At 47.9% G+C, this 26,590-nt stretch overlaps 1 protein-coding gene across 1 annotated transcript; it reads right to left on the bottom strand.

Annotated features, from left to right (window-relative positions):
* Positions 1-73: 73 nt before the first annotated feature.
* Positions 74-24,560, bottom strand: LOC308062081 (cryptochrome DASH-like). The gene is made up of 14 exons (XM_080383017.1): positions 21,398-24,560; positions 21,106-21,278; positions 19,393-19,486; positions 18,023-18,153; positions 16,415-16,563; positions 15,955-16,043; positions 14,759-14,832; positions 12,939-13,028; positions 10,971-11,050; positions 9,548-9,607; positions 8,343-8,500; positions 3,787-3,906; positions 2,592-2,768; positions 74-786 (listed from the first exon to the last, which is right to left on the bottom strand). The coding sequence occupies exons 1-14, from the start codon at positions 21,461-21,463 to the stop codon at positions 679-681; spliced, it is 1,569 nt and encodes a 522-aa protein (XP_080239143.1). The 5' UTR covers positions 21,464-24,560; the 3' UTR covers positions 74-678.
* Positions 24,561-26,590: the final 2,030 nt, after the last annotated feature.

Genomic DNA, 26,590 nt, shown 5'->3' with positions numbered 1-26,590 from the left:
GAGACACAGTAACAGAATATCCTCTGAAGTCTCCCTCTATCTATGCATCTCTGTGGAAACGAGTAAGATCAAATATTCCAGCAGCAAAACTTTTAATTGCCCAATGATTGGTAATTTTAAAGCTTTAAAACATGAAATATTAGCACAAGAAAGTTCATTAGAAAGAGTTCTGACTGAACACCTGCCACAGAAACCACCTGCTCGAGTTTGTAGAGGGGTGGAAATCCAGCCGTAAGCACCAGTGCAAAGCAAGAGGCGCAGGAAACGCAGCTACGCCTCCTCCAAAGAGAAAGGCCATGCCGTTTTGGTTAATTAGCATTGGCTAGGCGGCCCTGTCACCCGAAGGAGTTTGCAGAGTTGGGAGTGATGTGCTGTCCGTGGGAGTTGGGGCACAGAAGGGCAGCCGCTCCTGGGGAACTACCTTCAGGGCTCACAGCACGGGGTGAGCGCACAAGATCCATTCACCACAACCAGTGCCAGTGCCCAACCCCCAAATTGCCACCAGCTGGTGTCCCTGGGAACACTGAACGGCCAGATCCCCGGTTCCTTTACTGGGGCCAGACTTGTATCATTGGCTTGAGATTAACCTAGTTCAAGGCGATGAAGCGTTATCCCAGCGTCTTCGGCAGCGAAACCTCCCACAGAACACTCCTCCAGCATGCACCTGTGCAGGCTTCATCATGCATCTTTCTTGCGAGAAAAGTAAAAATCTATCCCTCTGTCCTTGTGCTGCCTTGGCGTGTGTGCAGGGCCTCTCCTGCCCCTGGGATGGGGACTTCTCTCCTGCTGCAAATGAGAGACGAACAGCGAGATACTCACTGATGGCGCACAGTGAATCTGATCACAGAGCAGCCCCGACATGTGGAAAAGTGTGCACATGGCGCTGCTGCTCCCAAGTTCACTCAGAAAGCGGGGAGGCCTGACAGGCACAGCTCTAGGCTTGGGCCTGGGACGCCAGGGTTTCTGGTAAGGTAGGTGCTTGTGTTTGCAAAGGTACTTTGATACTTGGTTGGAGGGGGCTTGGAGGGGGGCTCAGTAACACTGGGTCAACAGCCCCTCCCAGTAGTATTTTAATTTCACAAGCACAGTGTGGCAGTGCTGGCCCACAGAGCCCAGGGTGAGCTGGACAGTTGATCAAAATGGATGGAGGAGCTTTATGGGTTCAAGTTTCATCACTGCCTCAAACCAGCGTGTGACCGAGGGGCTCCTTCACAGATCTCTGTGCCTTTCTCTGATCTCAGATGCACTCTTACACAGAAAGGTGATAATCCAGGCCCTTCAATGGCATGGCCAGAAGCGGAAGGCTTTGCTTCTGCAAAACTTTCCGCTCATGGCAAAGGAATTTGGCCTGAGAAACTTGGTACTGCACCTTGGGATTAAAGCCCCAAATGGATACACACCTTATTCTTTACTGAACATAGTATGACAACTAAATTTGAGGGTCCACAAAGTATCCTTACTCAGGAGGAGACAGGGAGGATGCATGGGGGAAGACAAAATGCTGAAAACACCTTGAAATACACCACCATTAGTTACAACCATTTTTCTTCCTTTCCAGCTCCACCACCACTGACACCACCCAGACCTATGGAGCACTTTCCTTCCATACCCCTCTCCTCCAAGAACAGCAGCCAGGTCAGCAATGTGAGCCTTGGCATGTTACAGTGCCCACATCTTAATCTGTCCCCATTCTAAAGAGGAGATACACCCAAAAAACAAAGTGTAAGGGCCAGTCCCCATATATACTGGTCTCGCCGACTCCAGTTTGGATGCACTCAAGCACGGTAGGAAGCTGGTTGGGTTTACTTCCACCTCATGAACCGAGTGGAAACTGAGTGTCGGTCTTGGCTCCTTTCTGCCCATCTGCATCGGGGGGCGGTTAGGCCTCTGGAGATGCCCCATCCCTCCCTGCCCGCCGTTGGGGCTGCCAGGGCAGGCAGGGCCTGGAGGGCAGGGCAGGACGCTGTGAAGGACACGCTCTCTCTGTCTAAGCCCTACTGCCTGTCCAAGGCTGATGGGAGAAAGAAGCAGCTAAAAAGTTTACACCATGCACCACAGCGGGTGTATCTGGCACGATTGTATATCCAGAAGGAGAAAAAAAAAATTAGAAAAGCTACCTGGAAAGTAGTAAACAGAACATGTGTGGGTTCATTCTTCAGCCCTAAAGCCAGCTGGCCCAGCATGGTTTATGACCATATGATGTAGAGTGGCTTTGTCACTGTATCTTGTGACAGTCCTTAGCATGTGGTACCCTCAGATTGTGCTTGGACAAGGTTCTGGAAGGTGCTTGTGGGCCCTGACAAAAACAGTGCTGGGGAATACACTAACAATATGACTGCCCGGGTGGCAGGAGGTCGATACATGGGCTTGTGCCTCAGACCTGTTTAATTTAGTAGGGCAGACACAGCTAAATAACGCTGGCTGCACAGTCCCTGTGTAGAGCAGGACCACCCTCTGCTGCGAGGTCGTGTGACTCTGAACTAAAGCAATTTTTTCCCTTTTTACCAGAGAAAGAATTCACAGACACTCCTACAGACACAGAGCAGCTGCCTGGAGCCCTCCCACCCCATCCGAACCCTCCCAGTACTCACAGGCCTCTGGTTGATGTGTCGGCTCCACTCTGGGGCTGTCACAACTGGCTGTGGGTAGGTCTTGCCTAGAGTTACTCCCAGCTGGGAGAGAGCAGCACTGTTCAGTGCCCAAGGGGTGTGGATATCTGCTCCCTTTATGCCCTGTAGTTCCAGGACCCACAGCCGCACGTAATCCCCCTGCAAAGAGAACCAACAGGACAGGATCCATTCAGTGACAACCTGTAAATGCTTCCCAGCAAGGGTCTTTCTTAATGTGAAAGAAAGAACCCTGATTTCCAGGTAAAGAGGCTGGTGTACTACAGCATCGGTTACCTCTGTCAAGTCTTAGCCCCTCCTGCTAAACTCTCTACACAGAATTAGTGCCTAAACACAGAGGACTGGATGCTGGAGCTCTTCTCCCAGGCTTACTGCAGGCAGGGGAGGGAGGCAGAGGTGCTTTTCTGCTACAGTTCACCTGCCCTATTTAGGACACAGTGAGATGAAGTCGTTCCCAAGAAGTCCCTGTTTTCTTTCCAAGTGAGCGAAGGAAACTAGGGGCACTAGCTCAGCTGCACACTCTTGTGCTTGGCAAGATGAACCCCGCCTTGCCCCTGAATCTCTCCCATTAACTCCACTGCTGTGTCCCCTACCAGGACTATTTTCTGGTTCCTTGCGAAGTCCTGCCAGCTACAGTGCCAAAGGCAACAGCACAGCTTGCCATGAAGCTCAGGAATAGGGTGGGACCAGGTAATCTGGTATGTGAACTAAGCACGTGGAAAGGGTGATTTATCTGTGCCCACCGCTTACGGAGGATAGTCAGGTTTATTCACAGGTTTAATCTACTCTCTAGGACCTCCCAAGGAGCAGCTCTGTCTCTCCTGTCACTTCTGAGTTCGCTAAGAAGCTGCTCTGTGCTCAAGGAAATGGCTGTGTGAGATACTGATGGGTTGTGGCTGTTACCCGGAAGAAACGGTGACGAAACATAGGCCAGTGGCAGGACAGGGAGGCTGTACAGAGCACCAGCCTCTTTGGGGACAGCAGCAGATTGTAAACGTCAGATCTTCCTGTGCAGCAGTGAGGAACCTGCCTGACTGTTGGCCAGGAGATCACAGAACCTTTTGCAGCAGTATCCACACAGCAGGTCGATCTCTGTTCCCTGAAACTTTCACATATGCTTTGCTGCACTATTCATTGCAAAACAGCCAAACACACTTACATTGCTGTCGTAATCCAGGCCTTGTTTAATCATGTTAAACTTCCTGTTGTCCCGTGGGTCGTTGCCAATACCAGCACTGTATAACCAGTTGCCATAATTGCTACAAACATCGTAATCCACCTTGAGAACAGAGGAAGAAAACAGCATGAAGAGATGGGCTGGCGCTTGGTGAATCTTCTCTCCCCGTCCACCCCTCATCTCAAGGGGAAAACTCCCTGTGTGGGCATCAGCCTGGCAATACTGGGGCAGTCACAGCTCCCATGTAGGTACAGCCCTCTGGCTCAGAAGAGAACTGTGCTGCATGGCTGTATTTTACAGCTGGGATCAGCTTCCCAGGCTACTTCACTTCATGGTCCTTAGGTTAATGAGATAAAGTCCAACCAAAGTCACTTTCTGTTTCCTTTTTTTTAAAAAAAACCTTCTCTTTCTGCTGACATCTGGCAGACTTAATGTCAACTAGCCCTAGCTTTTGAGTGCTCATATTCCAAGAAACAGCAGCCCAGTCCGTTTCAAATATGAAAGAAAAGTCTTCCTGACCAGTTACCCAGAGCCCACAGACTAACAAAATCATCTGTGCAGATCCTGTTAGGCAGACTGGAGAAAAGCCTAACTCAGGCTGTACAGAGTGACCACACAGAGTGTGTGAAGATGCAATGGATACAAACACTACAGTTTTTTCCCTGCTATACTCGACCTTCATCAGGCAATAAGCCTCAACTCACAGGGACTTGGCAGAAAGAGATGCTTTACTACTACGGGGAACACTAGAGCTCTCATGATGTACTCAGTAGGCTGCACATCGCCAAGTTGTTCTACATCTAAACCAATAAAGAGCTTTCAAGGATGCTTATGTAAAATGGAGCGAGGCTTCTGAAACAGGCATAAGTGGGAGCAGGACATGATCCAGTCTGAGTGCTCTTCAGCTGGGCAGGGTCGCTTAAATCCAGCATCAGAAGCTTTCCAGCTGTAGGACAATTCAGACCTAGCTCAGGAGGGGAGTGGCAGCGATAGCAGGTAGGGCGTGGGATCTCTGAGCGTTCCTAGGAGGGGTGTCCACATTGCAAAAGCATAGTGCTGGCAGCTGCAGCAGTTTGCAAAGGCGAGTCACGAAGCACATTCAGTGCTGTTCTCTTCTGCTTTTACTGCAGCTGCAGCAACAACCAGTCCACACAGTGACACTTCCAAAATCTCAGTGACAATTCCAAAATCCTTAAAGTGAGGAGCTGATCTGGTCTCCACTGGGATAGAATTGATTTTCTTCTCAGTAGCTGGTACAGTGCTGTGTGTTGGATTTAGTGTGAGAATAATGGTGATAAGACACTGGTGTTTCAGTTGTTGCTAAGTTGTGCTTATTCTAAATCAAGGGCTTTTCAATTTCCCGTGCTCTGCCAGTGAGGAGGTACATGAGAACCTGGGACAGGTCTTCCAGGACAGCTGACCCAAACTGGCCAAAGGGATATTCCATACCACAGAACGTCACGTTCAGTACATAAACTGGGGGGAGCTGGCTGGGGGGGTGATCACTGCTTGGGGACTGGCTGGGCATTGGTAGCAGGTGGTGAGCAAATGTGCATAATTTTTTTTTTTCCCCTTGGGTTTTATTCCTTTCTCTTCCCCTCCTCTTCATTGCAATTATTGTTATTAATTTTTTCCTTATCTCAATTATTAAACCATTCTTATCTCAACCCACAGGTTTTACTTTTCTGATTCTCCTCCCCCTCCATCCCTGGTGGGATGGGGAGTGAGCGAGCAGCTGCATGGTACTTAGTTGCTGGCTGAGATGAAACCACGACCGAAGCTCAGTGCACCCAGATGGCAGAAGGCACAGGGCAACGGGCTCTGCCAAGTTCCCTTCCCCGTTCTCTGCAAAGCCAGCTGAGAGCCGGGGTCAGGGTGATCAGTAGCCAGCTATGCTCACTGTGCAGCATGCTCCCCCTTCCCAGCAGCACTTCCTCCAGCTGGTGAGGATAAGGAGTGGAAGAAAGATGCCATTGGAGGCCTGATTGTGTGATTAACACGCAGGAAAGCATGTGGGGGAGGCGAGGGCAAATCCAAGGGGGACTGGAGGAGGCAGGCTCATTTCCCCCTCAGCCTTGCCCCTTCCTGGCATTCTCTTTGGTTTGTTTCTCTCCCTTTCCTTGGGGCCTGACCCTGTGAATGAAATCACAGCTGAGATCATCTCTGTTTCAGGCCACCAGTGGTCTCCTGCCTTCTCCCTGGCTTTGGCAGGTTGCAGAGAGCTTGCCTCAGTCTCACTGCCCACCTGGCGTGGTTAACAGACACCCTCTTCACAGGCACACGCAAACACTCGGTGGGCCTTTGCTGGAAGGATCAGAGATGAAATACACATTACTTTCCCTTTTTAGAGCCAAGTGAAACCAGTTTCAGTTCTGTACTGGCCTCTACCATTCTATAGCTATATCTCCCCATCAAACTTATGTCTCCTGTATGTTACCCTGGGGATGCCGCCAGGTTAAAGTAACAGCTGTCTAGCAATGTATCAGTGTGACACAAGTGGAAAGGAAGGGACAGAAGGACACAAGGATCAGCCTGTGCTACACCAGCCTATGGTGGCAGTCAGCCGCTGAGGCTTCCCAAGATGAAAGGCCTAGTGCAGAGTGCTAAATCCTGCTTCCAGCAAGTCTGGTAACATTCATGTGCCTGTGAATAAAGGTAAATAACCCAGGGAGCATCTTTTTCGTGTTAGACCTTCCAGGTCTTCCTTACTTGGACCTGGAATCTGCTGTGGCCATCTGAGTCGGCCTGCAAAGTGAACCAAGCTCCTGTCGGAGGAAAGCAAAGCTGCCCGCCTGTCAGAGCAAAGCCTCAGTTCCTGACTCCCGGCCCTTCATCAGCTGGTGACTTTGAGTGCAAGGCTTGCCTGTACATGAAGCAAGCTGCCCTCTCTGTGAAATGAAGTCTCCTTTGTCACTGCTGTGAAAGCCACAGCTGACACAGATGCCATCAAAAGCCAGATACTACAAAACATTCAAATTGGTCCTAGTGGCTGACTCTGCAGGACAGACATGCACTGATGTGTTTGTGCATTTGCATGTGCTGCACCATTCTTCTGGAGGGCCACTGTGTGACGTACACAATGCACTCAGGCTACAGGAATTAGATCATCCATACCAAAATGCAGCCCCTGCCTGGTAAGTCACACACACAGGGTATCAGCTTTCTTATACAACCCAGTGAAACTGCAAAAAAAAAATGCACTCGAGGTAAGATTTTCCATCCCAGATTCCAGCCATGATAGGAAGGATAATGCCACCACTTTTCCAATACAAGTTCTCTGGTGCCATGTGCTGGGGACTCTCACTTTTATCTGGAAAAGCATTGCTGCATGCAGCTACCATCACTACTTTCTGGAGGATCCTGCAGAAGTTCTGCACTGTGTTCCTGTGCAAGCCCACCACTGCTCACAGCAACGGTGTGAGTCACAGCACTGGGAAAAGCACCCAGACCTTCCAGGAGATCTTTGCAGCCAAAGCCATGTCAGAACCCAGCACCACGGAAGCTCAAAAAAAATATATTACATTCACAAAAAAGGTGCTTTTAATTGCAGATAATGTTGGTGACTGAGCTCTCTCTGGATCTCCAGCTGTCCTAGTGAGTAGAAAGTTTCCTGATTACCAGTAGCCACTTGTATCCCACAAACAAGATCTTTAATGGGAGGCTGATATTAGTATTTGGTCTTTTTCAGTCTGATCCATTCAGTCTGGTAAAGAACAAAATGCAGATTCACCTGCTCAGCCTCAGTTCCCACTGCTCAGCATGGTGCTGCTGACAGTCCCTCCATCACCATCACCAGAGATAATGGCAGCCAAGCAAAGACACGCAGAGCTGAACTGGGGACTGCCAGCCGGTGCAGACCTTCCTGGGAAGAAGCTACGGGACAGAGGACTAAGGACGGAGAAGCGAGCCAGCTATTTAACTGAGCTTGCATGGCTGCCGATTGGCATATGAGAAATGAATTGGTGCTCCAGTTGGCAGGGAGGCCTGTGACTCACCAGAACAAAGAAGGATGCCTCCAGCCAGGGTGGAGCTCTCTGGAAGCTGATGCAGCTATTGTCCGTACTTGCCTGTTCTTGACTAGATAGCTTCCCTGTCCACAGCCATCAATGCAAGGACACTGTGCCAACACTGGCTTCAGTGGCCAGAACACATATTTCTTGTTATGTTCTATTTCTGGGCCATCCTCCTCCCCAGCCTCTGGGGTGAGCAAATCAGAGCATTGTTAACATAATTTATATTTGAAAGTCTTCTCCAGTGTGATGGATCTCTGGCTAAAACCCTAGATGGAGGACCAAAACTATCATTGAAAACGTCCTAGCTACATCTTGGTTGATGGCAGCTTCACTGTGACAAAATTCCCTTTTCTTACGTGAGCTTTGGGAAGTAGATACCATGCAAGCAGTATATACACGCATTTATAACAGCCTGAAAATTACTCATCCTCTTCTGTATCCTTACTAGGCAGAGCTGTCCTCCTGTCTGTCACTCAGGGCAGGGAGCACAAACAACTCCAGAGGCACAAAACAGCTCAGCCTTACCAGCAGGTATTGGAACCATTCCGCCCCCATCCTCCAGTCCAGACCCAGGTCCTTGGTGAGAAAGCTGGCAACATTCTGCCGCCCTCTGTTAGACATGAAGCCTGTCGCAGCCAGCTCTCGCATGTTGGCATCGACAAAAGGAACCCCTGTTTTGCCCTCTGCAGAGACAAAAGACAGTGCTGGGACATAATGACATTTTTGGGCACTCATAAACCAAACTGTGGTCATGCGTTCACAGCCATCCAAGCAGGTAAGACAGTGCCAGTGTAACAGCAGCAGGGAGAGATTTCAGTGAGGTTTAGCTGGTGTGCAGCCACTAAAAACCATGGGAAATTATACTGAAAATTAAAGTGAGACTTTTTGGCAAGGAAAAGAACAAGGTACAGAAAAATCTCAGACTGGAAAAACAACGAGGTGGATTGCAGGGAATTTTGCAGATAATAGCAAGGTGGGCCAAGAACAGGAAGATTCTTGACAGGTGACTAATAGCAGAGAGGGATCTATTGGACAGTCCTTGTCTATTGTTAAGGAAAAGATTTATTGTACCTGCATGCAAATGGATACACATGGCATTAACATGAAGAAATATACATAGGTGTGTATTTCACTGATTCTGACACTTCAGTCTGTTAGCCCCTCCAAGTTTTGAGATATTATGCTTGCTGTTCAAGTGACAACAGAGTTATAAAAGCTAAAGGAAAAGCAAGGCTATTAAAAGACTGTGGCATAATGGAAGATGTGATTTATTCTAACACTGTTCCAACCTTCTAACCAAAACCAATCAGAAGAACAAAATGTAGCAGGCATGGCAATCTCGCATGGGTAAGAAGGGCTGGTCAGCTCCTGTGTGACTGAACAGAAGGAGCCAACAGACTGTAAACACTTCTACCTGGGCAGGAAAATCTAACTGCAGTGCATCTCACAAAGCACGTACCAGCCGGACAGAGCCTGGCCGTTCACGGTACCCTGCGGGCCTGCTCCTGTGCAGTGCTCAGTCTCGGAAGGGAAACCAAGTATCCTGCACTCACATCACACATCAGACCACGGGGCTGGATTCTTGTTTGGTGGTAACAGTTTAAATGACAGGCCTCGATCATGCTGACAGTTCCCTGACATAAAATTGAGTTAGCATGAGGGCACATGTTAGCACACAGACATGTGGAAACCATAAAGCACACTTAGACAAACCTGCGGTTTCTACTGACCTTTCCAACAGTCAAAGAGCTGAAGGTCCTTTTTCCAGGGGACCTCTTTATTTTGAAGCCCTATTGAGAAGAAAAATAACTGTAATGAAGACAAATGCTGGCACAGGCAGTTATTAATAAAACAATGACAGCCAGAGGCACTTTGGTTGACGACACAAGACATTAGGATGAAGCGAGCCCTCTCAGTGGTGTTACAAACAAGCCATGTTCCTTCTGCAAAGATTTAGGGATGATCCATTCCTCCTTTCAAGGGTTGCAAAGGAATGTCTTGTGCACATGGAGGATGCCCCAGCCTTAACAGATTTTGATAATTTGTTTTGTTAGCGTTTGCTCTATTTTTATTTTTTAATTTTTTTTGTTAATTAAAAATTACTCAGACCTCTCAAGTGGTCAAAGATGTGCTCTGGCCCAAGCTAGTAATTTCTTGTTCAGTTTTACTCCAGGACAATGTCTATGTGAAATCCATTTCTGTAGCAGACACTAAACCCAGAATTACCTGGCAGAAGCCCCAGTAACATTTTGCTCCTGCAGTGGGATAGGAACAGATGAGGGGGATGACTTTATGTTTGCAGGGTCCAGTGGCAATTACAGACCTCTGTACAGTGGAACAGAGGCAGCAGGGATGACTCAGCTCCAGCTCCAGACATCTAAGGTTAGGCCCACCACTGGCATCCAGTGCCATTTGAGATGCTGTTGGGCATCTGAAACAGCCACATAGGCCTGGCCAGGCAGATGTGATGCAGGCCCTGAGGGAGACATGTTCCGCTGCACCCACAGCTGGATGCCAGGCAGACTGCCCCGGGGCATCTAAACCAGTGCTGTATGCTTAGGTGTGGGCAGCTACATCACATGGAGAACAGCTCACCCAGCACACGCATCAGCTGTAGGGTTTCCTGGCTATGTAAACTAGGTATTTGCATTGCACTCAAGAGTTCAGACCCCCATTTGAGGTGTAGGCACCTGCACGTAACTCACTGGGTCTGGAGCTGAATCTCCTTCTGATTCCTATGTAGTGCAAGGCAGAAAGAAAATCTGGTTTCTTGGGATTTGCGCTGCTGGGTCAGTTCCTGCTCTCTTTCAGCTACTCTGGTGAATGTGGAGCAAACCTGAAGCCTGGATCCTCTCCAAAGGTGGAATGTCTCCAGAAATAACATCTTTACTGTTACCATGCTGCTGTTTCCCACTGACATGTGTTAATAATACTCCCCATATCTAATCAGATTTGGGGGAAAAAGTCTCAGTGTACAGAATCATGGTGTTGAGGCACTTCTGTGCCACCACTAAGTCCCCAGCAACATCCAGAGCGGTGACACAAGCGCTATGAGAAGAACATTTGTACGACACAATGCTGACAACATCTTCTCTTAATTTCCCTGTTGTAAGACTGTACCTTTCCTCTCCGAATACGGTGATCCATACACACCTCTTAATGAGAAAATCCTTCTGCCATACTTCAGGGCCACAAATCGAAAGTAATCCCGCCACAGCAGTTCAAACAGGACCCTAAAACACAAAGCTGTGTCTGTATTTCGCTGTGGGTCAGATGAAATTACTGAATTGGGATTTTGCTTCCATAGTACCCACCATTAACCCCGTGAGGTTTACTCACAATGAGCAATTTCACGCACCTTCGCATGATACCAGTTCTTGCTCCAAGCCTACCCATCTAGCTTGCACCTGGACGACTACAGTGAAAGCAAACTTTGCATGAATCACTGGGGAAGCTTTCCTTAACTCAAGTGCAGGAACAGAATTTCAGGAAACCTGTTTCTCATCCATCCCTACTGGGATGTAATTCTCCAAAGAGCAGGGCGAGGACCTGATTCAGCTTCACACTTCCGCATAAGCAAGCATGTCAGCACATTCCTAAGACCTTTGCATTGATTTAAGCAATAACCTTTGTAAGGGACTTACATGCACCTTTCAACACTCTGTTTACAGTGGTCTAGCTCATGAAATCAGGTGCTAGGCCTGCAGAAAATAGACAGTTTTATATAAAAACTTTTATATAAATAAAGCTTCTTGTAAAATGATGGCACCTCAGCCTCTGAGACTTGCTTCAGCACTCTGGCATATTGGAAATATTCTGCTCAGCTGATGTTTAGGCTTACAAGATCCTTTTGGAAAATCTGGTTACAAAACAGGACACTGTCCAAATGCTAAAAACTAGTGTCATGACACTGAAGTTCAATCAGTCCCTTATGTGCAGCCACTATGACCTGTACTTCATTGTTACAATTGACTGCGGTGCCTACAGCTTGACAGCTTCTTTTTTATAACTATTTATCACTTTAACACACTCAGATTTCCATGGCACCCCACCTTGCAGGCAGGCTGGCTGACTGTTAGATGGAAAAACACAAGTATGTTCATTTCTTGAAACCTTTCCTCTCTTAATTGTCTTTGAAGAAAAAAAAAAAAAAGCATACACTTCAACAGGCAAAAGGTTGATATTTTATCTGTTTGAATTTTAATGAAATGGAGTATTTTGGCGAGAATTATTGGCAATGTTCTGCCTGTTCCTCACCGACCACTGTGCTGTCACGCACACTGCAAACGTAACAAACCAATTTGAAAACATAGTTCTCCAGTTTGCACAGACTTTGTGGTTTGGGCTTTTTCCCATCCAGGTCTAGTATTAGACCAGGCTCTAACATGAACCTGCTACTCCTTATGAGCTCCCTACCAGGCTCCAGTTCAGAGTGTCTGGGCAGAGCAGAGCGCATGAGCAAGTTCAAGGCCTGCTCAGGGACAGCTACACTGACCTCAGTTGTCCCCCAGACTCCTTCAGGACAGCCTGCAGGCAGGCAAGCAGCCAGCGGTGAGGTGACAAGGCAGGATGCATTAAGCCCACTTCCCAGTCCCCTCTTCTTCTTTGCTATGGTGGCGTACTCATGGCCAGGCAGCTGAGCAAGCACAGAGCCATTTGCTGGACTGTGCCCAGAGGTCCTTCTGACACCGCGTGATTTGTACAAGTCGCAAAACTACCGAGCCTTTTTGGTGAAACCCTGCTCATATGCTTGGCATGAGAAACTCTTTGGCTTTTATTTGTAAATCATTCTTCTTCCTTCTCATCTAGCCCATAATGATGCAGAGAGGGGTTGTACTGATTTATAGAGATAATTCTTAAAAATCATGACCCACAATTTCCCAGCAATCACGACAACTAGCTTTAATAATCTTCCCTTACAAAGTGCCTACAGCCTCTGGATGTCAAAGGCAGACTAATAAATCCATACTGAAACAGAACTGCAATGCAACCCCAAGGAACCAGACAGCAGGCACAGGAAAAACAAACAAACATTAAGTTAACAAATCACTCTCTCCTGTGCATGAGATGTCAGTTTCCTTTTCAGAGAAAACAAGCTATGCTGATCACACAAGGACATACCAGTATGTGCTCTGATTTGCCGTTCTCTCTTTTTCATACTTCTGTATCTGCTCATAGATGTATCGAGGTGAAATGCAGCCCAGCGCCAGCCTGAAAGGAGGAGAATGACGTCCTGAATGCAATGTAGGACTGACAACTCGATGTCTGCAGGGAGAGACTGGAGGGGCAGCTTTGTGTCTGGAGTTGTTGTCTGAAAACTTTTGCTTGGTTTGCAGTTCTGCCACTGACTTCCCAAATGGCTTTAGTCAAGTTGTATGACTTCTTTGCAACTTTTCAATCTGAGAATCAAAATCTTCCCTGTCCCAGTGTATGACTGTTACCGGAGTTTCCAAGCTACTGAGATAAACCATTTTACACAAGTCTGACAAGCATTGCATAAAAGACTTGATCATCTGGTGATTTAGTGCACCAATGACAAACACAGAAATGAGTCCCAAATGTCAGCCCCTACAGCAACTGTCCTAGTGGTTCAACTGCCCTCCTTTTACTACAAATTTAATTATCATATGTCCAGGGCTCCTCTTCCTGCAGTACATTAGTGTCTCATTTGAGCAACAACAGAAGGCAATTAATTTGCTAAAAATCTCACAAAGGGTCAGAAAACTAGGGAATCAAACACAAACTTTGGCATTTCAATCCACTGGGCTTCTCCCATTTGTTCCAGATCAGTGCTGTGCAAGACAGGAAAGAGCTTGTAGACTCCAACCCCATCACAAAGAGTGATAAGGAACAACTTTTACCTTTATTTTCCTAGAAATGTATTTTACTGCAGTTTCCCACTAGGGCTCGTGGAAAAAATTGATGTTCTAGTGAATTTTGGAAAACAGGAAGAAAGGGCCTGAAGAGTTTTCCCTTGATTGTTGACCAGCAATAACACTTAGAAATGGCCAATATGAGATGTGAATGGCTGGCTGCAATCTGAACAAGTCTGATTTTGATCATCTGACAGAGGAACACTTTGTGACAGGCAGATCAGGATTGTCTGCTCTGGGCAAATGTCCAGATCGGAAAAACTCGAGTGGAGACTACAAATAACGAACTTCTGAAGTGGCAGCGGTCCCGGACCCCACAGCGCCAGCAGGTGGAGCTGTCCACTGCAACCAGTAAAGCACAAAGCCCGCTGCAAATAAATCCTGGCTTGTAGGGGGCTCAGAAAACTGTTTCACGTTGCAGTTCTGTCGGGAAAACACACTGGATGCTCTCAGCCTTAGGCTGAACTGGGTTCTGCTGTTGCTGTTGCAGTCTGAGATTAACTCTTCCCCTTCCAGCACTGGAGACTAAAACCCCTAATCATAATAAATCATCATATCGACCCAAATAAGAGATCTTTTTGCAACAGGAATAATCAGAAACATCTCTTCACACCACAGAAAAACAGAATAGCAGTGAGGTGAAGTGACTTGGCCCACATTATTCAGCAAACCAGAACTGGACTGAGTTCTGCTACAACCCTATCAACATGCTGAAGCTACTCTTCCTCCCGGGCTCCTCACAACCACCCCTGATAATACACAAAACAGCACAAAGGCTAAGACAAGTGGTGTGTCTCTCTAGTGCCCTGTCCACACTGCTGCTCCCAGCACACTGGGCTCTTGGCACACTACTGCTACACTTCAGCAATTCCTAACTGCAGGAACATTCCCAGGGAAGCACTGCATAGAAGCACAACAAAAAGCAGCTTTGAGGCTGCTGTACCCCAACAAAAAGGGCAGAACGAATCACACTCAGACCTCTGCCCAGTGAGCACTCAGCAGCTGGGCAACATCGGTTTGGGATGAGAGCAGAAAAGGAGCTTCCAGACTCAAAACAAAAACCTTTACCATGGTGCAAATTTGGTCGAGTAATCCATTCCCACCAGTCCGTTGCGAGTCTCCTTGTAAGATGCAACCAGGTTCTGTGCGAGCGAAAAACCAAACGGTTTTAATACTTTAGTGTAACATGCTAAATACATTTTCTTTAATACTGGAGCTAGGGCAATCTAGCAGGGCTGGGCTCCCTCTCATGGCTGCCTGCAAGGACTACAGAGCTGTCAAATTACTGCCTCCAGTGCGCAGGAATGAATCAGGCCAGCAGTTCTCATTATAGCTCTGGGATGCATGTCACAAGCTATGCTCCTGGCTTCAGCCTGTAGCACATTTATTTCTACAAGCACTATGAACCTGGCTTGCTGCTCCCTGCCCGTACCTGTCTGACTCTGGATCAATGATCCACTTAAAAGCACCAGCAGAACTGGAGGCCAGTTCCCTTGTCCATGTGGTTGCTTGTTCAGGTTTGAGAACTACCGTGTCTGACAGCACCCAACACACAGCTGCGGGAATCCTGGCCACTGTTACTTCTGGGCCAGCCACATTTACAGCAGAGCGCAGATCTTCCGTTTTCTGAGAACTCCACTGACAATGCAGAGGACATTGGGAAGCCTGATCTCTTCTGATTCCCTTTGGCTGCACAGGTTACAATTGCTAAAGGGCTGTTCTAGCTCACCAGGAAGACAATATTTGCATAACAGAAAAGAAGGAACAGGTTTTCCAGCAGTGACTGTATGCTGGCAGCACTGTCAGACTACTATGAACCTCCTACTATTTTTAACTGTGCTTGTTAAAAAAACTGGAAGCAGTTTGGGTCAGTTGTTCCTCACCCCATTTGCAATTACAGCTCTTCAGGCCACTTTTCACTCCTACAAAGTGAAGGAACTACATTGCTGACGATGTGGGACAGGAGAGTAGAAAGGGCAAATCAAGGCATCGTCCTAATTCCCAAAAGTTGATGAAAAAAAGACTTAAGAGGGATGGCCACTAAACTAGATTCCTAAGTATTTGGCTTACATTCCCAGTTCCTGGATGACTTCTTTGGATTTAGTTTGTCCCTCTGAAAACCTGAAAAAACGTTAATTCCCTCCTTTGTACAGTGTTATACAGGAGCTAAGGAAACATTACTAGGAAGTAAAATCGCAGCCTCACGCACTTGCACAGCCATATGTACAAGGGGGAGGATGTAGACAAGGAAGTGTAAGAGTTACCGTGTCCCAGAAGTAATACTGCAGTCTCATTAAAGCTTGGGTCTCTCCTCCACTGCAGGGGAAGGCTGTTCGTGGATCAGTCACAGGATCTGCCACAGAAAACACCATCACCTTGTTACCTTCTTGGAAAGCATCTCAAAGGTAAGGAGCTTAAAATCTAGGGATGTTCAGCAGTAAGGGTGTCTGCTTTGGGGCCATAAAAGGTTGTGCCCTGTCTTCCTCTAAAGCAAGGGTCAAATCAAACATATTAAAAATTACTAAGAGGATGTTTTCTACCCAGCTGCAGGGCAGCTCCTCCACACAGGGAATTTACCTTCATTTGTCATATGAGTGAACAGCAGCTTAGTTACAGTTTGAAGGGCAACCACTGCCCTTGGGAGGCCTCCCTCTTCTCGTCCTCAGTAACAGACAGATCTAAGTAGGACTTCATGGGAGGAACTGCCACATCAAGTTTTCTTACCCTTCTGTCCCAAATCCTCCATCGTAGGGATACACCCTTCTTCCACCCCTGGAGCCAGAGGCTTTAGCTGGTCTGCCATCTGCAGAGTTGGCCGGACCTTTGCCTCAGATTCCACTGCTTTTCGGAAATGGGTGTAGACATCAGGCAACCTGCAAAGATAACATCGCAGTCAGATCTCCGCAGGGTGGCTACCCTGGCCCCTCCACACAGCACCACATATCTTCCATAGATGGAGGGTTAGCTTTCCAGGCTGCACTCTCCTGAGGGCAGAGCGCGTATTTGTGATGCATGTTTGTACACTGCCTGCTGAAAGAGGTAGATTCCCCTGGGGCTAGAAGCCATCAGAAGTTCAGTCCTTCATCCAGTTTCTGCCTCTGATGCCTTTTCAGTTTAAGGTGTGTCCTGATGGAGCAATCCCTGAGGGTCAGATTCATCTCATCTAACTTCTGATTACCCACAAGGCTGACTTCAATGTAAAAATCTGCAACCTCCAGCTGCATTTCAGTCAATGGAGAGAAACAGCAATTTTTATCGCCTGACTCTTCTGCTCTGTTTTATACATTTTCTATAGGATGCCATGAATCACTCAACTCCATTAATTACACCTCAAGTGACTACTGAGGGAGGCATGAAGAGTCCGCATGCAAAGGGCTACTGTCACAGGCAGCTGCATTTAGCCAGATGGGGTAATGGAGCAATCCAGTCCAATGTCACAAGGACTGAGCACTGCAGACAGAGCATCAAAACTGTGCTGGTGGAAGGGCAAAGAGAAATCAGTCCCTCAATAAATGGTCATGATATGGAGAAATAGTGTGAAATGGGGACAATGGACATCGATTGTGATTGTATATGTCTGCTCAGGAATGTGGGTATGGTGACTAGTCATGGGTGCGGTGTCTGGTCACATAGGCACACAGCTCTGAGGAGACAACTACAGTTTTGAGGAGATGCCTGCCCCTCTTCCTCTAACAAAGAGGAGACGGGGAGACACCTGCCCTTCTTCCTCTAACAAAGGGGCTATTTAAAAAAGAATGAGAAAAGGATGAGAGATATTCCAATGCTATCTAGAGGGAGGGAGTGCTAAGTCTCCTTGCTGGAGAAGATGGGATGGTCACAAGAACATGAATCACCTACAAACCTGCAAGACCACCACATTCCAGGCAAAGGACTGATAAGCTAATTAACATACGAAGCGGGGTTTAGGTAACGAATATGTATAGGCGTTAATTGAATATTCATTTGTTTCATTGTATAAATGTGGGATGGTTCCTCACTTCGGGTATGCACGCTTGTGGAGGAGCGATCCCCCGTGCATCTGCGTGCAATAAACATACCTACTTTATAACTTTCGAGTTATAGAGTCTAATTCTGCACATCAGTCAAACCCCTTGGCTTTATGCATATTGAAGAGTAAATCCTACTAGTACAGAGGGATGAATGTGCCCCTTCCCCTTGCTGTGTATGAGCATGACAGCACTGTTCCGTAATGCAGATGGATTCATGGGTCCCTTCCCTGTGGGACTGGATGACTAAGACCCCTCCTAAGCAGTTCACTGGAGTTAGAAACAAATGGGACAGTGGAGCGAGCGATACCACAGAGCAGCCCACCTGGTGATAGGCCTGAAGGGAAGGTCATCCCGATGATACAGCGTGGACCCCCAGAATGTGTGAGTCTTCACCCCATGCTGACAACACACCTCGCACAGCAGTTTCTCCACATCCAGCTCCTCCTGCGTGGCCTAGGGAGAACAAAATGCAGTGAGGCCATGGCTGCGTGGCTTCAGCTCTCGTAGGCACACAGACCCTGGTCACTGGCCTTGCCCTTCTCCCTCATCTCCACATTTAGCTTCACCCCTTTGGAGAGAGGTGCACACAGACAATTTCTGAGTATTTTCCTCTGCCAAACCCAATAAGCGTTTTCACTCTGTTAGTAGTGCCAATGCCAGAATAGGGAACTCCTTGATGTAGGATGTTGCAGATCTTTTAAGTTTGCATGGAATGAAAAGGAGACTGGACAAGTACATATAAAAGAAATCCACTGAGGGTTATTGGCTATCAGGGCAGCATTCCTGTTTCAAGAAGTCCTTAAGCCACAGATTCTTGGTGGCTGGGAAAGTATTCTGGGGAAGTATCTTTACAGATATGTCCTGCTCCTGTGGTCTTCCCTGGGCATCTGTTATTGGCCACCGTCAGGAAAGGTTATGGAATTAGATGAGGCATTTTGTCTGACCCTCTGTGGATGTTCTTAGAGCTGCATGGAACAAGGCACTATGGGATGTGCAGGCTGTCACATCACATTACAACGGTCTTAGGCCTGACAGCAGGAATACCTGCAGTGCGAGTCACAGAACAATTCCTCCATTAGACAGCTCTGAGGTCCAGACTGCTAATACTGAGTGCATCTATGTATGTATATACATAGGTGTCTGTACACAGCCTCCAGACCTAGTGGAGTCTTCAGAGCCTTCCATTGAATTCGGCAGGCTCTGGATCAAACCATTTACTTAGCTCAGTGAAGACAGGCCAGTAAAGCACAAACCCCGTCGGCAGTCCAGGACCAGACTTGTCTTTTGTTCAACACACTGGCGGGCAACCTCCTAAATGTGGGTGCTGTCAGCTCACCGTGGCCCCTACACTCAATACAGTATGTCCCCTGGCAGTTAGCTGCCTGTGCAAGGAAGGCACCAGGAAAAAGCAGCCTGATGCAAACAGGAGGAGAAATGGACTCAGCTGACCTAAAATGCCAGTTGCTAGAAACTCATTTTCCTCAAGGCACAGCACTTGCAAGTCATCAATCACAAGGACTCCCACTCAGACACCAATCCCATCCCAGGAGTTAGCCAGTTTCCCCAAGGTTAACAATGCCACAGACAAGAAAGGCTCTGAACACACAGGATCTGCATCACCATTTAGTTGTGGAAGAAACCTCCACAGCCTAATTTTATCTTTTAACAATGTCACTCAAGTATTTCCCTTACCTCTTCATGGAAAGCCACAGCACTGACAGAACCTAACTGCGTAATCAAATCACAGACCACATCTTCTGGCTTCCCCTTCCTCACAACCAGGGTACTGCAAACACAAAATATTGCCCTGAATTAGGTTTGATGCTATTGTTATTTATGTGTACAAGAGGCCCTTGTCCCAGTCCACACACCCATTAGTTCTCTACAGAGCACAGACAGCATATGGAGGCAGACAGACAGGATTTGACAAGCCTACATTTTTTAGGACCCACTGAACGCAGTTTGTAAGCTTCTAGGGCTGAGTTTGTGTCAAACACATTTCTATCACCCCGGATGCTTTAGAAAGGATGACTGGGCAGAAAGCCAGGCTGTTACCTAAAAGTAAATCTGTCAGATCTGTTCAACGGATTCCTCTTTCAACCCCCTTCACAGGCAGTGGTGGCCTGTGTGCAGACCTCTCTCCACTTTCATGTGGGAGTATTCAGACAAATGCTTTCCTCTGAATGCTCTGTGTTCATAACAGCCAAAAAAACTCCCTTCCCACCTTGCAACCTCACCAGCTGCCCAGCCACTTGAAGGGGTAATACAGTGTTTTTGCCAGAATAATTTAAAGCACAACTGAAAAGTTTCTTCAAAGATGGGTTGGATCTGAAGAAGGCAGCAGCAAGGAGTGCTGCTAAGAGAGCTGTTCCCCTTACTTCCCACAGAAAAGCAGAGATCAAGCTGTCCACAGGGAACACCACAGACTGGACGTGAAAGAGATTTCTGTCTATCACTGCATTGAGAAGATATCATGATTGGGCAAATGGAGCCTAGGTCTTAGCATGGCTCTTCACAACCACATGTCTCTCACTACAGAAGACCAGTCTCTTATCAGCCACCGACAACAGCACAGCAGCATTCAAGCAGCTCTGAATCTGTTCACTGCAGAGTATGGGTGCAGATACCCACCAGTCATTTCTCTCAGTCCCCTATAACATTCACCATCTACACTGGCCACACTGCACTGCAAACCCAGAACCATTCCACTTGCTTCTACTACCACTGTTATGCCCCTTTGGGAGAAGACAGGCTGGCTGACACATCTTCTGCTAAGCAAAGCCAGATGTTATTTGGTAATGGATTCTTCAGCATGCAAACCTTCAGGCCCTGGTCTACAGCAGTTGTGGTTTCTAAAGGCATAATGAAGAAGGAATCTCTGAAGACCCCCTTCCCACAATGTAGCCTACCAAAGAGATTGGGTTTAGTGGGACAGGGCATGAGCAAACTTAACTCTCCAGTCTCACAAGCCAGGATCCATGCTGGTCTGTCTCAAGCCGGCTCTTAGGGAAAACTCACTAGAGACAAGGCCACACACCCCAGTGGCTAATGTCATCGCCTACAACTCGGAAGACTGCCGGTTCGTGTCTCCAATTGTCAGGACTCTGGGCAAAGCGCTTAAGGCTGACGCCCATCTGTGGTATCCAAGTTCCAAAAAGCAAAACCCCACATGGCATGCAGCCTGCATGGCTCTTCACTCCCTTGCAGACGGCACAGCGGATCATCTGAACAGGAGCTATGTATGGGACCTTATTGTATCTAACAGAAGGGCGGTGGCTCTCAGAAATAAGCCATCATCACACCCCAGAGTATCTGACACGATTAGGCTTACAGCACAGGTATGTGTTGAAAACGAGTAGCAAAATAAAAATAGACGTGTTATTTGCACAGTGCTTTCTCAAATACCTTCCTCTTTTCTTGAGAGTTTCCCTTAGATCCTTCACGCTTTCCAGCAAAAACCTGAGCCGATGGGGCCCTGTTTTGGGGAAACCAAAGCAATGGGTGCCCAGGTAGTGCCGTGGGTCGAAGCAGTAGAGGGGAATAACGAAATCCGCGTTACTCTGAGCCCAGTGGAGCACCTGGAAAGACAGAGGGCCATGGCAGCTCTCGGGGGCAGGATGCAGGCACCCCTCCCCAGCCTACCCAACAGCAGGGTTATTCCTAAATAAATACCCGGGGGGCCGCGGCCGGGCCCTACCTGGTTATCGTGGGCGCGCAGGTCGCAGCGCAGCAGGCAGATGGCCGTCCTCGCCACCCCCGACATGGTGCCCCGACGGGACCGGTCCCGCCTCACCCGGCCACGCTCCGTCCCTCCTCGGCCCGGCCCCCTCAGCCCGGCCCGGCTCCGTCCCCCCTCAGCCCGGCCCCGTTCCCTTTCCGGCCGCCCCGGCTCCGTTCCCCCGCAGCCCAGCCCCCTCAGCCCGCCCCGTTCCCGCCTCACGGCCCCGCCGCTCCCTCGGCCTGCCCCGTCGGGGAGAAGCCGTCCTGCCCCCGGCTGCCTCCGGCCGCCCCCGCCGCCCCCGCCGCCTCCCTGCGGGCCCGTGGGCCGGGCGGGTCTTGTCCCCAGTTCCGGGAATGCGGAGCGGGACGGGGACGAGCCCCCAGCGGCGCCGGCGGGGGCAGTGCGGGCGCGGAGGCAGCGGCGGGCAGGCGGCCCGTTTCCCTTGGCGGGGAGTCCCCACGCCTTCCCACGGCAGCCTCTCACCAGAGCCCTGCCCCGGGCCGCTCACACTTCACGCTGAATTTGCGGTTTTATTTTTTAACCTCGATAATCTCTTTGCCTTCCACATAACAGCAGCTGGGAACGGCCTGACGCAGGAGCGTGTCCCCGTTGTGCTGGGGCACTGCCGTGGCGAGCCCGGCCCCTGCAAGAGCACCGCTCACCCAGCTCGGGCAATTAGTTCTGATTAGTACTTAGAGCTAAGTGCCAAGGCTGCGATATGACTGCATCCTTGCCCACTAGTGTGCGAACCAGCTTTGTGGATAGCTGCTGACTAACCAAAGGTGAGCTGTAGATTAGCAATAATTAATGTCTTTGAATCCCAGCACTGACTGCAGCGGCCGAAGTGAAAAGGCTTGCCTTAGCCTACAGCTTCCATAAGTCAGCGTTGGACACCAGTGATCACACATCCCTTACTCACTGAACTGTCCGATTGTCCTCAGGATCCGTGATTTTTTTCATTTGACAGCTCTCATAAGAGGAAAAGCAAAAAAAAAAACCCGCTTGGCTCAGAGGTCTCCAGCCACATGCTCCCCTTGTGTAACCACTGGTTCTCCTGGGGTGAGGGAGGATGGGGAAAGGGGTCAACAACTTGCAGCAAGGAGCTGATGCTGACTGAGGATCCAGGTTTACAGAAATTAATTGCTGCACCTCATTTCAGTTCCTGAATTGCTGAAGTGGAACATTTGGTGGAGCCACACAGACTCTTAGATGCTCACCAGAGATTAAATGTGGTACCCAAACCCCAGTGGGTCCCAGGGAGTCCTGGCTTTATTTCCATCTCCTCCAGGCTTGCAGGTCCTCTGCATGCAATCTGCATTGGCTGGTTATGGGAAGTGATGCTGATTCCCAGCGTGACCTACATGACACATCATCTCCTGATTCCTTCTCTGTGCAATAAGGGCTCCTCTTCCTGGCTCAGCAGACAGCAGCCCGCTATAAGAACCAGTGACTCATCCCCAAGGGCTCATGTTTGGTGAAAGAAAAACAGCCAAAACTTTGGCTCATGCCCAAGGAAAACACTGTTGTCAGCTTGCAATGCACATGCCATACAAGCCAACACCTCTCTATCATATTATAAATGAAGGTATTTTGCAAATGCAGTTTATAAATCTTCCCTGTTTGCCTTCATTTGGACAAGGACATACAGTATAGTTGGCTTTGCTTTTGTTTGCAGTCAGGTTTCCCCCACAATGTCGTGGTTGACATTAAGCTGGGCCAAGTCTGGCAGTAATGACATCCTCTTGTAGCTCACTTAGCTGCTAGACAGCCACCCACTTGCATTGAAACCTCAAGAGGTCTTATTTAATGGGTGTGCAAGAGAGGTGCCTTACTGCCTGAAAAGGGTTTATTTCCCTTTGGCAAGGAAGTCTGGTTATCACTAAACACAAACCTCTGCAACATAAATAAAGAGAAGAGAGAAGATTTGAAGCTTGATATGCCAATGAGGAAATAAAAATGGGTTTAGACACAAGTGGGTCTCTGCCAGCTTTCTATTTGCATAGATGATGCAAGGTGTCCAACATTGCGGTAGCAGCAAGAGCACCATGACAGACTCTGCACTGACATGCTGTTAAATGTGGCAATCTAGGCAGCAAGAGCAGGCAGGAAAAGCAGATGTCCATAAAGGACAAACAGTTTAGTCAGGACCTCCTTACACCCAACACCATACCTTTTCTGTCACATGGTTGGAGGTCAGTTTTATTTCCTTTGCACTCTCACAGGGAAGTATAAATGCTGTTGCACACTCAAACCAGTGCTTTGTAAACCAGTGCTGATTGCGTCTGCTCTGTAACCTACCCTGATAATGAAGAATTATAGTTTTTCACTTACACAGTTGTTTTTCCTTCTTAGATTCTGTAAGTACATCTGCCCAGTCCCTGCTTCTGTGAGACCTTATGAAATCATCCTTTGAAAATATGTGTAACGGGGGTGTTTAGGAAAAGCACTGGTGAGGAATATTTTGTTATAAAATTAGAAACTGGGAGACCTGGCATTGTGAATTACAGGCTCTTCAGTCTCCTTGCCTGGATTTTCCATTCAGATGAACAGAGTTAATGAGAACAAAAGCTTTGGGGTTTTTCCACTGACACCTGTCTCTTTACTCCAAGAGGGTGTTCCAGCTTTCCGTTGTCCCTTTGGTATACAGAGAAGCTTTGCCAACAGGTGCAACAACACCATCAATCTCTATGCCAGTATGGAGGGCAACAAGCTTTCCACCATCATTTTTGTTCTTTTAAATATCGTCCAAGGAATGGCTTCCTTCCTGGAGCCGTGAAGTTGTTAGGTAATTCATGGGATGTGGGGGAAGGTCTGTGAACTTTGATGAAGTTACACAGGGGACCTGTGATAAAAGGACTGGATAGCCATGGACTATGCAGACCTAGGGGAAATCCAGGGACCAGGCTAGGCAGTATCTAGCAATTCCTTCTTGCAATGTGAACAGTGGCATGTGATCCATTTGTTTCTCAGAGACAACCTCATGGGATACAAGGTCTTGGTCAGACTAACGCCCAAGTCAATAATCATTCCTCTTGCTGCTTCGGGTGCCCTTTTTCACTCATTAAATCCATTTATCAGCTCTTGTAGTATTACTCCTGGAGTTGAGTGTTACAGTCAGAAATGTCTCTTGTACCCATCTTGGATAAGAAAGCCAGAGAATTGTACCTCATCACTCCTGCAGTAAGTTCTCCTCATATGGCTTATGCAGGACAAATCTGGTAGAAAGACAGCCAGTTTTGTGACAGAGCAACTGAAGGTGGACCAGATTCCTCTCTCCCCTCCCCTCCCCTCCCCTCCTCTCCTTTCCTCTCCTCTCCTCTCCTCTCCTCTCCTCTCCTCTCCTCTCCTCTCCTCTCCTCTCCTCTCCTCTCCTCTCCTCTCCTCTCCTCTCCCTCTCCTCTCCCTCTCCCTCTCCCTCTCCCTCTCCTCTCCCCTCCTTACCTTTCTGCAGCTAGCTTGCTGTGATGGAAGTTCAACAACATACAAACACCAATGCTTTTGTTTGCTATACAGCAACAGGCTGCGATGGAGCACTGAGGCAGGAGATGGCAGAAGTCTTCCTCTATAGTGACAGCTTCCTGCTGAACAGGAACAGTGTTTAAGACAGGAGACAGAGCAGCAGCAGGTCCACCCATGCACTGAGCAGCACTGCAAACAAGATTATGTTAAAGGCTCACTCTTGGTGACCTTGCCTAGGACAAGAAAGCTTTTGTCTGCTGGGCAGTTTGTCTCCAGCACTGCTTTGTCATTGCATCACTGATTACAGTCTTTGAAATGTCATCCCTCGATGTTCATGTTTATACGCATCTGTGTCCAACTTCATTCATGATGCATACCACCATCTTCATTCAGGTGGTGTTTCATGTGTCTAAAGTAACAAATTGGCCTGAATAATTTCCTCTTTCATTTTGGAAGCAAATCCCAACTGTTGCTTCTTTTAAGTCTCTGTGAGAATGACGCTTTTGCATTTTGCTTGTCATGCATGAAAAGTTTGACATCATTATTTGTTTTACTGAGTCTCCCTCTGAGCCCTTTACAGAATCTTGAATCATGTCATCATTAGCTTTTTTATAAAAGCATAAAACCTCTGTGATGAACATAAAGTGCAGCACTGCTCAGAGGCAGACTGTAGTGATTCTGTTACCAGTCCTGCTGCGTCCAAGCATATGCTCTAATGTCCCTGACTATGACAAGTATGATCTCATTTTCTCAGATTTGAGTAGCATGCTAAATCCTGTCCAGCAGCATGAAACACCTCTTTCTTTTCATGCATATCTGATACTCCACCTAGATCTATGTTTCAGCTTTTTGAACCATTAATAACAGCGGCAACCTGCCTTTAATGCCAGAACCTGCCATTCCAGAGACAATGTTGTGATGTTTTGGCTGCAAAAGACTTGGCACTCTTTGTTTGTGGTGGAAGCAGAAGGACATAGCCCTGCTCAGAGAGTTCAGTTCACCATCTGCATAAATGCAACCGCTCTTCTTACTGGTCAGAGAGTTTTCCCTGCTGTCATTTGTCATGCCTTCTGGTTTGGAGTACATCATCATTTGGAGTTTTTGCCATCAGGTACTGTTCAGGGACCATCTGACCTTGATTCTGCTATGATCATACCTGTAGGAAAACATACAGACCGATTGCTCTTTGTAGTTCAGCTTGTGACCACTATTCGTTAAATCTGTCATTTCCTCTTCTGCCTTTCAGCGGTATTTCCTCCATCAGGAACCTAATGACCTTCTGCAAGCTCTCATCCACCTACAATTACTGGCTCTGTCTGAGGTTTGCCAAGTGGCTTAAATACAGTTTAGCATCTAGTGTCAGCTACTGCTGACATAGGGGTTTGCAACATACTCTCACCTGACTTATATATTATGCCCTCAAAATGCTAGAAAAAACACCTGCCCAGGTAAAGGATCAGAAGTGCATAACTGCAACTGAAATAGATTAATATCAGTTAAGTGTGCTCGCATCCTTGGCTGATGTAATACAACACGGCTTCAATGGAGCTAACCAAGGATTTGCTTGAACCCTTAGCTGACTAAAAATCTCAGTTCAAAAGGCTTTTAAAGCAAAAAAAAAGACATTGTGGTTTTGTGGTCCCAGCTAGACCTGGGAACATCATGTCTTTGTTGTGTTCTGATCCATGCTTCTCCCTGTGCTCTTGGAAC

The sequence above is a fragment of the Falco punctatus genome, assembly GCF_963210335.1.
Source record: "Falco punctatus genome assembly, chromosome: 4".
NCBI lineage: Eukaryota > Metazoa > Chordata > Aves > Falconiformes > Falconidae > Falco > Falco punctatus.
The sequence above is the reverse complement of the archived record's forward strand: the minus strand, read 5'-3'. Positions and strand labels throughout refer to the sequence as shown.

What these genes read in the sequence shown, in the direction of transcription:
- LOC308062081 (XM_080383017.1), bottom strand. Translation starts at nt 21,463, where the DNA reads ATGTCGGGGGTGGCGAGGACGGCCATCTGCCTGCTGCGCTGCGACCTG. An exon ending in CCCTTCAGGCCTATCACCAG is followed by an intron (nt 16,564 to 18,022) that starts GTGGGCTGCTCT and finishes TTATCTTTGCAG; the next exon opens with GTTGCCTGATGTCTACACCC. An exon ending in AATGGTTCCAATACCTGCTG is followed by an intron (nt 3,907 to 8,342) that starts GTAAGGCTGAGC and finishes TCTGTTCTCAAG; the next exon opens with GTGGATTACGATGTTTGTAG.